General features: G+C 44.7%; 1 protein-coding gene across 1 annotated transcript in view; it reads right to left on the bottom strand.

Moving 5' to 3' along the window:
* Positions 1-1,049: 1,049 nt before the first annotated feature.
* TMEM209 (transmembrane protein 209) overlaps positions 1,050-14,594 on the bottom strand; it is a 46,822-nt gene continuing 33,277 nt past the window's right edge. The window contains exons 14-15 of the mRNA XM_030216343.1: positions 6,738-6,811; positions 1,050-2,703 (exon numbers count right to left, since the gene is read on the bottom strand). Coding sequence (XP_030072203.1) covers positions 2,646-2,703; positions 6,738-6,811 — 132 coding nt within the window. The 3' untranslated portion in view covers positions 1,050-2,645. The remainder of the gene's footprint in view (positions 2,704-6,737; positions 6,812-14,594) is intronic.

The following is a 14,594-nucleotide window of genomic DNA, read 5'->3' as shown; positions in this document are numbered from 1 at the left end:
TTTTATTGAACAAGTAAATAAAGATACATGAAAAGAAAAGACTGAAAAAGTTCAATGTTTTTTTTTTTTTTTAATATAATTTAAGAGCCATGTTCCAGGGATATCAGATTGAAAAGCAAGCTCCTCCTCAGCAGTCATATGTTGTATGTAGCAGTCCCATATCCATAGAAACCTCTGTTTTATTAGAGGATCCACAGCCTCCCAAATGAGCAACTGATGAATTTGATTCCTCCATGCCCAATAGGTAGACAGTACATCTGCAATCCAGGATTGCAAGATACATTTACAAAACAAAAATTTCTCTTATTCTTGAGGCCATGGTAAGGTTTTAAAACAGCACTGGGAGAACAGAAGGGAGGAGGAAAATAAGGTAGAGTGATATGGAGGCAATTGGAGGGGGGTGAGAAAACGACATGCAATGTACAAGAAAAGCAGAGACTTGAGGATTCAAAGCAATATGTGCAAAGACAGGGATAAGAGGAGCACAGCTGAGAACGTATAAAAGTGGAGGCTAAGCAAGGACAGTCCAAGTGGTCCAAGCTCAGAGCAGAAGAGAAACTAGTAAAGAGGGATGGGAGGAAGCAAACTAAGCAAATTTCACACAAACTTACCCATCATTCAGCTTTTTCCTATCTGGCGCCTTCCCTTTGGAACAGTCTTTCAGGAACGATCTTTTAAAAAGTTTAAAGCCCTTCTTTCAGCAGGCCTTTTGTTAATGTTCCTGTGTCATGTGTGTGTGTGTGTGTGTGTCTGATGATATAACAAGTTTTTAATATACAAACGCAAACAATGTTAGACAGGTTTCAGTCCAATCAGCGCATAGTGGGGAGGGAAGATAAGAGCACAGGAAAATTAGAGACTGTGGCAGAGACCATAGATCCTGAACAGATTTCTTTTGTGCTCATTTGTTAAAGCACAGTTCTCAATCTGTTAAAAAATAAATAATTATTATAAACATTCATGAAGTTATTTTATACCTGAGGCTTATTAAACAGGCAATTACCAGAAATAAAAGAAGGGCAAAAGAAGAGATGGAAAAAAAACACTAATAAAAAAAAATGTGCATCCTTTTATTTGAAGACCATACAAAAATATAACAATTCATCACAGAACATGGCAAAAGGCCAAGTAGACCAAATCTGGGAAAGAACCAACAAATATCTTGAGGTATTAGTTTAGTTTTAAGGTAAAACCACACAATACAGATTACTTTTGTGAAGGCACAACCTGGAAAGAAATTTCAAAGAGAAAAAGGGTATTAAAAAAGCATCCACATGAACTGAGGACGTTAATCACTTTACAAAAGTCATGAAGGGGAGAAAAATGATCTAAATATTGCTTTAAAGTCAATACAGAAATGATATTCACTGTTTCATTAAAATGTTCTGAACTCATCTGCACTTGTCTGTGGTCTGGTCTTATTCATAAATTTGATGTTTTTGATAGCAAACACCTCCGTTTTAGATGGCTATTTGCATATGTGGGAATTAATATGTCTAAAGTATCTTCCAGAGAGAGGGGGTTAAAAAATAAACCTTGATAAACAAAAAAATAGGCTGGCTAAGAACTGCATACTCACTTGAGTGAGACCAGCACAGATAAATGCTAAGGAGGAGCAGGATATCAGATTAACTGCACCCAGTTAGATTTAGTAAGATTAACTGGAAGAGCTGTAATGCAATTGGAAAAAGCTTTGGCACTGTTTTCTACTCTCCCAATTCCTAGCTAATAAATTTTGAGATAAGGTAATAAAGTTATAAATTCATTGGTCTCACCCTGACTTGTAAGTTGTACTATTATATGAATCCTTGCATAAAGATACTGGAAAACTGTCAAATTATAAATGGTAGATAATTGGATTTCTACTAATTCTTTATATAAGAAATTGGTAGAACAAATTATAAATGATTAATTCAATTAAGAAAACACTCTGTTTAATGCTGTTTTGTCCCAATGGAGAAAATGGTAAATGGGTATATAAGGATAATTAAGAAAAAAAAATACACTTCTGAACTTGTCTGGTTTGGTGAGGAGATAGATGGAGCAAGTATTTTGATTGACAAAATAAAAAAAAAAAGGAAGGTGTAAACAATGATGAAAAAGCAAAAGAGTTGCAGCTAGTTAATTTAACAACTGGTAAACTAAACAGAACTTGAAGATCACACTAGGCACATGTGTGCCATACCAAAAGTAATTTTATACAGCATTATATCTGAATAGAAGTACTTTAAAATGTGTTTTACTTCGATGTAACATTCCAACATAAAAAATATTTTCTGATTCTTGTGCAAACCATCCAAATAGATGGGGTTTTAGTGTTCACTGTCACGCTGTAAGAAATATATTTCTCTTCATAGAAGAATGCACAAAAGAAAGATCCGAGGTTTACTGTGCAGCCAGAAAGAATAAGCTGCAATTTTACAGATGGAGCGAGAAATCCCATTTCAATGCTGGATTGGATTCATTTTCCTTGCAGGACATTACTTCAGGGAGAAAAAAATAAATAATGCTCCTTATTTTCACCATCTATGAGGTCAAACATCAAATCGGTGCTCACAGTGATGTTTTCTCAGCATTCCAGGGAGGAGGTTAAAACTTTGGGTTAGTTCAAATCAAAGAGGGCAGCAGCAGCTGTAGAAACCACTTTAATAATCCCCAAAAATCCAAAGAATATTCACTCCAGATAAACCAAGATTTACTCTCCTACAAAACAAAAAGTTCCAATTATTACGAAAGCCAAAGCCATCCTGGGATACACCATCTTAAAAACAAATCAATTTGTCTTACCCTTTGAAAAAAAAAAAAGAAATACTTTCCTCCTCTTATAAAAAGCATTAACAAAGGAAATTACAAATGGTGTTAAAAAAAGAAAAATCTCCCACAAGCCTTATCTGAAGGAATCTAAAGATGTTAACTTGTCTAAGTTCTCAACTCTTATCCATTGCACACTACATGTTTATAATTAAATGATCAAAAAGTGACTGACCATGTTACAAGAGATCCCCTTGGTTGTTTCCTTCCACTGACTGGTACACTGCAGTCAGGAGATCTCCTGACCTACAAGAGCAACCTATCCTTAGCATCACCATGCCTCAGTTTACTTAACTTCAAGAAAACTAATCGATTGTTGAAACGAGAGGATAGGTGGTGGCACATGGAAGTAGATGAGTTCAGGTGGTCATCCCCAGCAACAGCAATGGGGAAAACCAACCTAGCTGCTGTGCATCCAGCAAAACATTACTGTCCCGCCAGGATTAGAGATAAAGCTAATTCAATGCTGAGCAACAGTGTAGAAGAGAAGACCAGGACGAAGACTGAACAGAAGATGAGGAAGCTTTAAAAAAAAGAAAAAATGGAAACCAATGAGCAAAAATATGTGCAGTCTAAGTAAAAGTTTTGGATTTGCAAGCCCTAACAGTGGGGGCAGGCTTATGAGTGGAGGAGTGGCCTAGTGGTTAGGGTGGTGGACTTTGGTCCTGGGGAACTGAGTTTGATTCCCACTTCAGGCACAGGCAGCTCCTTGTGACTTTGGGCAAGTCACTTAACCCTCCATTGCCCCATGTAAGCCGCATTCAGCCTGCCATGAGTGGGAAAGCGCAGGGTACAAATGTAACAAAAATAAAATAGATACTATTGGAGATTCTACATGGAATGTTGCTACTATTGGAGATTCTACATGGAATGTTGCTACTATTGGAGATTCTACATGGAATGTTGCTATTCCACTAGCAACATTCCATGTAGAAGGCTGCGCAGGCTTCTGTTTCTGTGAGTCTGACGTCCTGCACGTACGCGGCCACATTGGTGATCTGCAAGGGCCGACTTCTAGTGGAATAGCAACATTCCATGTAGAATCTCAAATAGTAGCAACAGTGGAGGAGTGGCCTAGTGGTTAGGGTGGTGGACTTTGGTCCTGAGGAACAGAGTTCGATTCCCACTTCAGGCACAGGCAGCTCCTTGTGACTCTGGGCAACTCACTTAACCCTCCATTGCCCCAGGTACAAATAAGTACCTGTATATGTAAGCCGCATTGAGCCTGCCATGAATGGGAAAGCGCGGGGTACAAATGTAACAAAACAAAACATATTACTGTTATCATGGGAACACGATTCAATGAGACCTATGAATGGGATATGGCCATACTGGGCTGCAATCTCTTTAGGAGGGCCAGTGATGGCTGAAAAGGGAGACTAGCATATCTTTATGTGATATTAAGTATCACTGCAAAACACAGAAGACATGAGTAAAGAAGGCAGTAGTGTCATTTTCTATTTCAAAGGTAATCCATATTTCCACAATTCAACTCAAGAAGGAAAAATGGACAAAATCTGGCAACAGATAAAGTTGGGAATGAAGAGGAACGAGTTGTGCCGGAAGATTTCAACCTGTATGACATGGACTGGATGTACAGTCTGAAATCTATTAGAGATACGATGGATACCTTTCAAGGGCCTGTAACTCTGCCAAATCGTAACAGAGCACATGAAGGAAGGGACAACACTGGATATAAGACATGTGCTCTATTACGTCTGTATTGTAGAGACTCAAATCACTAGTACATAAACTATAAAAATCTGAATTCAAACATTTCTTGATTTAATAGTCTGCTTAACCCAGTATTCTGTGCCAGAGCCGGTGGTGGGAGGCGGGGCTGGTGGTTCAAAGGGACAGTGCTGGGCAGACTTATACGGTCTGTGCCCTGAAGAGGACAGGTACAAATCAAGGTAGGGTATACACAAAAAGTAGCACATATGAGTTTATCTTGTTGGGCAGACTGGATGGACCGTGCAGGTCTTTTTCTGCCGTCATCTACTATGTTACTATTTGTAAGTATAATGCCTGGGCAAAAGGCCATCTTGGTACACGGAGCTACTATAAAAACCACCATATAGTATAGTTTGATATAAAAACTAAGGCACCATCCAGACATATCAAGCTCAAAGTTCTGGATTTCAAACATGCCAACATTAATAAAATGGAGAAGCATCTGAAAAAGGGTCTGTCAGGGTGAAAAGAAATAAGGGAAGTGGAACAAAAGTGAACTAATTTGAAGGAAGCTATAAAAATAGCAACAGATCTTTATGAAAGGAAACAACATAAAAGCAAGAGGAAATGGAAATCAGTATGGTTTTCCAAGGAACTGAGTGAAAAAAAACCCAATGTATTTGCAGGGAAGTAATGCAAGTAACTCATAGCTACTGGTGATGTGCAACAGTGATGTTCCAGCAACATCTCCAGTTCTGCAACTGAAACGACCACCAAACTTCACATCTGTAGAACTGATTGTTGATTATTATTAAGTATGCAACAGCTCTGAGAATCAAATTTTCAAATGTAAGCATTAGGTCTAACGGAGTTTTTTTATGCTGTGGCATAAAGACATAAGGAAAGCACTGATGAGTCATATGCTTTGTGCCTGTGGGCAAGCACCCCTATTCTACAATGTTATAGTTAGGGCTTTGGATTATTGGTTCTAACTAGAAAACCTCAAACCATCCCAGGTGGGGAAATTAGGTTTCATGTTATAACCAAAACCCCTTTAAAAATCATCCTAGTTTCTGACAATTTAATGAAATCAGGCTGCTGCCACTGTGGCCAGATGACTTTAGAGTGGAATCGACCTATCCCCCACAGCATTACTCCCTCTCCCCCACTGGCTATGCATCTCAAATTTTCTAATGTGTGTTTATTTTTTATTGAACATATGACAAACGATAACGCTACATATAAACAGGAAAATTGTTAAATGTTTACAAGCAGCAGCTCTGGTCCCTCTTTCCTCTGCCCTATATCCTCTTTATACTGTATGTGATGAACAGTCGATATTGAACATATAAACTTTGAAACCCCCCAAGTTCCCAAATATCCAAATGTCCATTAAGAAAAGTGAAGGTGGTGTGGTTCCTTATGACCTCAATCCATCAAGAAATGAAAATACTACCACAACCATCCACCCCACACACACCTTCCCAGGAAAAAAACTGGGAGACCATTCTCATTCCAACTAAAAGAAGAAACAATATCACTTCCAGAATAATCCATCAATTTTCTTATTTAAAGCCAGCAGCTACGATGCTTCAGGCTGCTTCCTCTTCCCTAGTCCAGGTCAGTGTGTTGTGCTTTTAACAGTATTGTACACGTTTGGGCTGCTGGGAGAAGCAGCAATCAGAGGTTCCCAGCTTTAAACTACAGAATTTAAATAGTTTGCCACTGGATAGGGAGAAAGATGCACCAACTACCCATAGTGCTTGCCTGCACTAGACTCCAGCTGACTCACTGACCTGCTAGATCAGCTATATGAACTGGAAGGGAGATACGAGCAGTGGGGCCTGGAACAGTTGAGAGAGAAAGAGAATGGTGGACCTACTGTAAAGGAGAAAGAGGATGGGGAGAAGACAAAATGATAGCACTAAGGCGTGGAGAGAGAATTTGAGAATACAAGAGGGATCCTCAAACTCTTTGAAAGATAAATGGATTCGCACACCACCATTCCACTTAAAAAAAAACCTCCCAGGATCAAAAGCTCAATATCTTTTGAAGAATTTAGTTTACTTCCATTACCAATGCCAATATGTTAAAAGTAATTACTAAGCAATGAGAAGTAGTAATAGACCATAAAATGTACTTCAGAACATTATTCAGAGATTCTGCATTTCTCTGGCATGCTCATCTCCTAGTCGAGGACAGATTAGTCTTCTCCACTGTCCTTAGGACAAAAGTTGCAGATTTCTACCTACCCCAGCATTCCAGATTCCTTTGTCTTGATAATATACAGGAACATCAGTAGTGTGTGAAATAGGTTGTTTCTACCCTACACAAAGAAATCAACACACACATGGTTAAGAGTCTATTCAGCAACACATGCAGTATTCCCTGTGTTTGTTTTTAAACTATGTCAAATACCAGAAAATGAACACACAGATGTTTTGCAAACACAGTGAATCCCTGTGCAGCAGGACTCCCCAAACAGAAATACTTCTCTCCAGCCCAGCAACCCTAAGCACAAGTTTGCCCCTCAAGTCAAGGTAACCTGACCCAGTCCATCCAAATAAATCCAGTAAAGTCCACAGATCTCATCCTAGACATCCAGCAGCAATGTCCTTAACCTAACCTCTTTGGACCTCTGCTTCCATTAATGAGCAATAGTGCATCTAGCAATGTGCACCATAAAAGTGACCAGCCTCTTGGAACAAAAACATTAATGGTAACTTGTTCACAAAAGTTCTTGCAGACAATAAGGGTCCATGCAGATCACTCATACCACCATAAAACTGGTTCAGGAGTACAAAGCTCCAAAAAGGGTAGTTAAAGCTCAACTGAAACTAGTTAGAAACTAGGCTCGGGAGCAGGGCCTTTAACCAGTCATCCATCCGTTTGGGAAACAGAGGAATACTGAACATTCTATGTTGCATAATAGATTTAAAAAGCAAAGATACTTACCTGTAGCTGGTATTCTCCGAGGACAGCAGGCTGATTGTTCTCACATGTGGGTCGACGTCCGCGTCTGCCCAGGAAACGGCAAATTTTTCCCCAACAAAAATGAGAAGTTTTGCCAGAGTCTTCTGGCACGCGAACAGCGCGCATGACTTCCTGCCTGTCGCGTGAGCGTGCCTCTTCAGTTTAATCAAAAAGCATAGAAAAACTAATTCCTCCTAAGGGGAGGTGGGCGGGTTTGTGAGATCAATCAGCCTGCTGTCCTTGGAGAATACCTGCTACAGGTAAGTATCTTCGCTTTCTCCAAGAACAAGCAGGCTGCTTGTTCTCACATGTGGGGGTATCCCTAGCATCCAGGCTCACTCAAAACAATAAACATTGGTCAACTGGGCCTGGCAACAGCAAGGGCATAACATTATTGACCTGTGACCTGAAACCATAAACAACTAACAGAGTGCAGCCTGGAACAGAACAAAAATAGCTCTAGGAGGGTTGAGTTGGATTCTAAACCCCGAACAGATTCTGCAGCACTGACTGCCCAAACCAACTGTCACATCGGGTATCCTACTGAAGGCAGTAGTGAGATGTGAATGTGTGGACTGATGACCATGTAGCAGCCTTGCAAATCTCTTCAATGGAGGCTGACTAAGCGAGCCACTGACCAAGCCATGGCTCTAACATTATGAGCCGTGACATGACCCTGTAGAGTCTGCCCAACTTGGGCATAAGTGAAGGAAATGCAGTCTGCTAGCCAATTGGAGATTGTGTGTTTTCCGATGGGGACTCTCCTCCTGTTGGGGTCGAAAGAAACAACTGGGCGGACTATCTGAAGGGCTTTGTCAACTCCACGTAAAAGGCCAATGCTCTCTTGCAATCCAAGATATGCAAACTGCTTTCGCCAGGGTGGGCATGAGGACGGGGAAAGAATGTTGGCAAGACAGCTGACTGGTTCAGATGGAACTCCACACCACCTTTGGCAGGTAGGGTGTGTGCGGAGGACTATGTTGTGATGAAACTTAATATAAGGTGCATGCAATCCTAAGGCCTGAAGCTCACTGACCCTACAAGCTGAAGCAACAGCCACCAAGAAAATGACCTTCAGATGGCAGGAATTCAGTGGCTCAAAAGGAGCTTTCATCAGCTGGGTGAGAACGACATTGAGATCCCATGACACTGGTGGGGGCTTTGACAAAAGCAAACCTCTCATGAAGCGAACTAAAGGCTGTCCAGAGATAGGCTTACCCTCTACACGACAATAAGCACCAATCGCACTAAGGTGAACTCTTACGGAGTTGGTCTTGAGACCAGACTCTGACAAGTGTACAAGGTATTCAAGCAGGGTCTGTGTAGGACAAGAAAGAGGATCTAGGGCCTTGCTGTCACACCAGACGGCAAACCTCCTCCATTTGAAAGAGTAACATCTCTTTGTGGAATCTTTTCTGGAAGCAAGACTCGGGAGACACCCTCTGAAAGACCCAAGGAGGCGAATTCTAAGTTCTCAACATCCAAGCCGTGAGAGCTAGAGACTGGAGGTTGGGATGTAGAAGTGACCCTTCGTTCTGTGTGATGAGGGTTGGAAAACACTCCAATCTCCACGGTTCCTTGGAGGACAAAGAAGAGGGAACCAAATCTGACGCAGCCAGAAGGGAGCTATCAGAATCATGGTTCCACATTCTTGTTTTAGTTTCAGCAGTCTTCCCTATTAGAGGTATAAGGATACGCATACAGAAGGGCCTGATCCCCAATACAGGTGAAAAGGCATCTGACGCTAATCTGTTGTGGGCCTGAAGCCTGGAACAGAACTGAGGGACCTTGTGATTGATCTGAGTGGCAAAAAGATCCAACCAGGGGGTGCCCCACACTCGGAAGATCTTGTGGACTACGTCCATGTTCAGCGACCACTCGTGAGGTTGCATTACCCTGCTCAGTCTGTCGGCCAGACTGTTTACGCCTGCCAGATAAGTGGCTTGGAGAAACATGCCGTGACGGCGTGCCCAAAGCCACATCTGGACGGCTTCCTGACACAGAGGGCGAGATCCGATGCCCCCCTGCTTGTTGGTATAATACATTGCAACCTGATTGTCTGAATCAATATGACTTGGCCGGACAGCTGTTCTCTGAAAGCCTTTAGAGCATTCCAGATCGCTCGCAATTCTAGGAGATTGATCTGAAGACCTTTTTCCTGAAAGGACCAGGCTCCTTGAGTGTGAAGCTCATCTACATGAGCTCCCCACCCCAGGAGGGCTGCATCCGTCGTCAGCACTTTTTGTGGCTGAGGAATTTGGAACGGACATCCCAAGGTCAAATTGGATCGAATCGTCCACCACTGCAGAGAATTCCGGAAGTCTGTGGACTGTTGGATTACATCCTCTAGACTCCCCGCAGCTTGATACCACTGGGAAGCTGTGTCCATTGAGCTGATCTCATGTGTAGACGTGCCATGGGAATCACATGAACTGTGGAGACAATGTGCCCCAGAAGTCTCAACATCTGCCGAGCCTTGATCTGTTGAGACGTTCGAACTATGGACACCAGGGACAGGAGGTTGTCTGCCCTTGCCTTGGGAAGATAAGCTCAAGCTGTCTTTGTGTTCCAACAGAGCTCCAATGAATTCCAACTTTTGAACTGGGGTGAGATGGGACTTGGAGTAATTGATCACGAATCCCAGTAGTTCTAGCACCTGAATAGTCATTCGCATGGACTGCAGAGTGCCTGCCTTCGAGGTGCTCTTCACCAGTCAACCTTCGAGATAAGGGAACACATGCACTCCCAGTCTGTGAACACTCTAGGCACCGACGCCAGACCAAAGGGCAGTACAAAGTACTAAAACTGCTGTGTTCCCAGCCGAAATCGAAGATACTTCTTGTGAGCTGGAAGTATCGAAATGTGTGTGTAAGCATCCTAAATCCAGAGAGCATAGCCAATCGTTTTCTTTGCCCAGGGAAACCATCCTGAAATTTTCTCAGACAAGAAATTTGTTCAGGGCCCTCAGGTCTAGGATGGGACGCATCCCCCCCCCCCCCTGTCTTTTTCTGCACAAGGAAGTACCGGGAATAGAATCCCAGTCCTTCTTCCCCTGGTGGAATGGGTTCGACCACTTAGGCCTTCAGAAGGGCAGAGAGTTCCTCTGTTTGTGCTGGGAACTGTAAGAATGAGCTGCCGTTGGGCAATTTGGAGGTTTGGATTCCAGATTGAGGGTGTATCCTGACTGGACTATTTGAAGGACCCACTGGTTGGAGGTTATTATAGGCCACCTTTGGTAATCCTCACGTCTGGATTAGAAGACGGTCGGTCCCGGGGGGCCTGCATAACAGGAGGCCTCGAGGCAGGTGGAGACCCACTCGACGCCTCACTGCTCCTAGCGCGAGTTGGTCTCCCAGCAGCCATTACCTCTCTTCCCGACGTCGATGCTCCTTTCAATGTCGACACCGCCGACCTTGGTACCGATGTTGAAGGAGCTGACCGAGCCTAAAAAAAGCTTCTCGTTGGGCTTCGAGACGCTTGTGTCTGTTTCTTCATACGAAGGCAGACTACAAGCAGCTGGGCTATGGTCGGGCCCAAGGCACTGGATACACCAGGCATGGGTATCGGTACCTGAGATGGTCCAGTTGCACCGACTACGTTTGAAGTCACTGGGTGTGTTCGATGACATGGAAGGGAAAACAGCTTCAGCGAAATCAAAAGACGCAATTGTGCCTGTTAAAAGAAAAGGGGGCACAAAAAAATAAGAGAATAAGCTGGCGTGTTGCAAAAACTAAGGAAACTTTAAAAGGGGACAAAACTAAACACACACTATGGGACTATTTTTTATTATTAATTTTTTTTAGTGATAAAGAAAAAATTAGGAGAAAAAAGCAAATAGTCACGAAGACTCTTTCCTGGGCCTGAGAGGAGCACAGAAAAAACCTACCGCACCTCAACATGGAGAAAAGAAAACTGAAGAGGCATGCTCATGCGACGGGCGGGAAGTCATCTGCACATGCGCGCCAGAAAACTCTAGCAAAACTTATTTTTTGCTGGGGAAAAATTTGCCGTTTCCTGGGCCGACGCGGACGTCGACCCACGTGTGAAAACAAGCAGCCTGCTTGTCCTCGAAGAATTTGAAATACTTCCAATACAACAAAGTTGGTCAAAGCGGGTTAATAAAATTAAAAACATAATAAAAAGGAAAAGGAACACCTTTAAGGGGTGAGTTATGAGAACTATTTTCTTCCTCAGTCTCCATCTGCTGGTAGAGGGACACAACCCACCTGTCTGGACTGCTAAGTGGCCTAGTGGTTAGGGTGGTGGACTTTGGTCCTGGGGAACTGAGGAACTGAGTTCAATTCCCACTTCAGGCACAGGCAGCTCCTTGTGACTCTGGGCAAGTCACTTAACCCTCCATTACCCCAGGTACAAATAAGTATCTGTATATAATATGTAAGCCGCATTGAGCCTGCCATGAGTGGGAAAGCGCGGGGTACAAATGTAACAAAAAATAAAAATAAAATGGACATAATTTTTAGGCAGGAGAGCACCCCCTCTATGCTTCTAGCTGTGGATGTTGAGAAAGGTAAAATTATGTATAATCATACCTGATAATTTTCTTTCCATTAATCATAGCTGATCAATCCATAGACTGGTGGGTTGTGTCCATCTACCAGCAGGTGGAGATAGAGAGCAAACTTTTGCCTCCCTATATGTGGTCATGTGCTGCCGGAAACTCCTCAGTATGTCGATATCAAAGCTCCATCCGCAGGACTCAGCACTTAGAGAATTACACCCACGAAGGGACACTCTGCCCAGCTCACCACCGCCGAAACGGGGGAGGGGAATTAACCCAGCTCATCCCCACACAAGTGGGGGAGGGGAATCCGTCCAGCTCATCCCCGCGGAGCGGGGGAGGGACACCACACCCGCCGATGCGGGGGGATCTGGCTTATCCTGCAACCGCAACCGCGGGAGGAGCTGACTGACCCTACCACCGCCGAAGCGGGAGGGGTACAAAGCTGCCCTACAGCCGCACGAAGCGGGAGGGAGTGCCGGCAGAATTTTAAGTCTCAATCCAGCCCCGTAAAACGGAGGGGAGAGGAATGCAGCAGCTCACTGTAACACAAACTCGTCTTAACTCTTGAAGAATCCAAGTGAAAAAACTTGAACACGAAGTCTTTCTGAAGTAACTGAAGACTAAACTTGAACCTGAAATGCAACCAGAATAAAAACAGTACAGATATCTGGGAGGGGCTATGGATTGATCAGCTATGATTAATGGAAAGAAAATTATCAGGTATGATTATACATAATTTTACCTTCCATATCATCAAGCTGATCAATCCATAGACTGGTGGGATGTACCGAAGCAGTACTCACCCAGGGCGGGACATTGAAATCCCTGACCTCAACACTGAAGCTCCAAACCGGGCCTCCGCCCGTGCAGCCACAGTCAAACGGTAATGCTTGGAGAATGTATGAGCTGAAGCCCAAGTTGCCGCCTTGCATATCTCTTCCAAGGAGACGGATCCGGCCTCTGCCATCGAGGCCGCCTGAGCTCTCGTGGAGTGAGCCTTCAGCTGGATAGGCGGCACCTTCCCCGCGGCCACATAAGCCGCTGCAATGGCTTCCTTGACCCATCTTGCCACTGTAGGCTTAGCAGCCTGCAGACCCTTACGAGGACCTGCAAACAGGACAAACAGATGATCCGATTTCCGGAAATCATTGGTCACTTCCAAGTATCTGATGATAACTCGTCTCACATCCAGATATTTAAGAACAGAGTACTCCTCTGGGTAGTCCTCCCTACGAAAGGAAGGGAGACAGAGCTGCTGATTCACATGGAAGCGAGAAACAATCTTGGGCAGGAAGGAAGGCACTGTGCGAATAGTCACTCCTGCCTCAGTGAACTGCAGAAAAGGCTCTCGACATGAGAGCGCCTGGAGCTCGGAAACTCTTCTGGCTGAAGTGATAGCCACCAAAAAGACTGCTTTCAACGTCAGGTCTTTCAGAGATGCCCTCGACAAGGGTTCAAAAGGCGGCTTCTGCAATGCTCTTAGTACCAGGTTGAGATTCCACGCAGGCACCACTGAGTGCAGAGGAGGGCGCAGGTGATTAACTCCCTTGAGAAAGCGCACCACATCCGGCTGCGAAGCCAGGGAAGCACCCTTCAGGCGGCCCCTGAAGCAAGCCAGAGCCGCTACCTGGACTTTAAGGGAACTGAGCGACAGGCCTTTCTCCAGACCTTCTTGCAGGAACGCCAACACTGAAGAAATTGGAGCAGTGAAGGGAGAAAGTGAGCCTGCTTCACACCACGCTGCAAAGATACGCCAAACCCTGGCGTAAGCAGTAGAAGTAGAGCGCTTCCTCGCTCTCAGCATAGTGGCGATGACCTTGTCTGAGAAGCCCTTCTTCCTCAGACGCTGCCGCTCAATAGCCAGGCTGTAAGACCAAAGGGGGAGGGATCCTCCATCACCACGGGACCCTGATATAACAGGCCCTGCTCCACTGGCAGCCGCAGAGGATCGTCAACTGAGAGCCTGATCAAGTCCGCATACCAGGGACGCCTGGGCCAATCCGGACCCACCAGGATTACCCTGCCGGGATGCTTTGCCACCCGGTCTAGCACCCTGCCCAACATGGGCCAGGGCGGGAACACATAGAGAAGCTCTTGTGTCGGCCACTGTTGGAGAAGAGCATCTACTCCCAGGGATCGAGGGTCCCGTCCTCTGCTGAAAAAGCGCGGCACTTGGCAATTGGCCGATGACGCCATCAGATCTAGGCTCGGCTGGCCCCAGCGCTTCGTGATGTCCAAGAACGCCTGAGCAGATAGCTGCCACTCTCCGGGCTCCAAGGTATGGCGACTGAGAAAGTCCGCCTTGACATTCATGACTCCGGCAATGTGGGCCGCTGAAAGCTGCACCAGGTTCGCTTCCGCCCACTGGCAAAGATTCATAGCCTCCTTGGCTAGAGGGGCGCTCTTGGTACCTCCCTGGCGGTTGACATAGGCCACAGCCGTGGCATTGTCCGACAGGACCCGTACAGGCTTCAACACCAGTACCGGGATGAACTCCAAAAGCGCCAACCGAATGGCTCTGAGTTCCAGGAGGTTGATAGACCACTTTGCCTCTGCAGGAGACCAGAGCCCCTGCGCTGTCCTTCCCAAGCAGTGGGCTCCCCAGCCCAACAAC

Source organism: Microcaecilia unicolor, chromosome 10 (genome assembly GCF_901765095.1).
Source record: "Microcaecilia unicolor chromosome 10, aMicUni1.1, whole genome shotgun sequence".
In the NCBI taxonomy this organism is placed as follows: domain Eukaryota; kingdom Metazoa; phylum Chordata; class Amphibia; order Gymnophiona; family Siphonopidae; genus Microcaecilia; species Microcaecilia unicolor.
The sequence above is the reverse complement of the archived record's forward strand: the minus strand, read 5'-3'. Positions and strand labels throughout refer to the sequence as shown.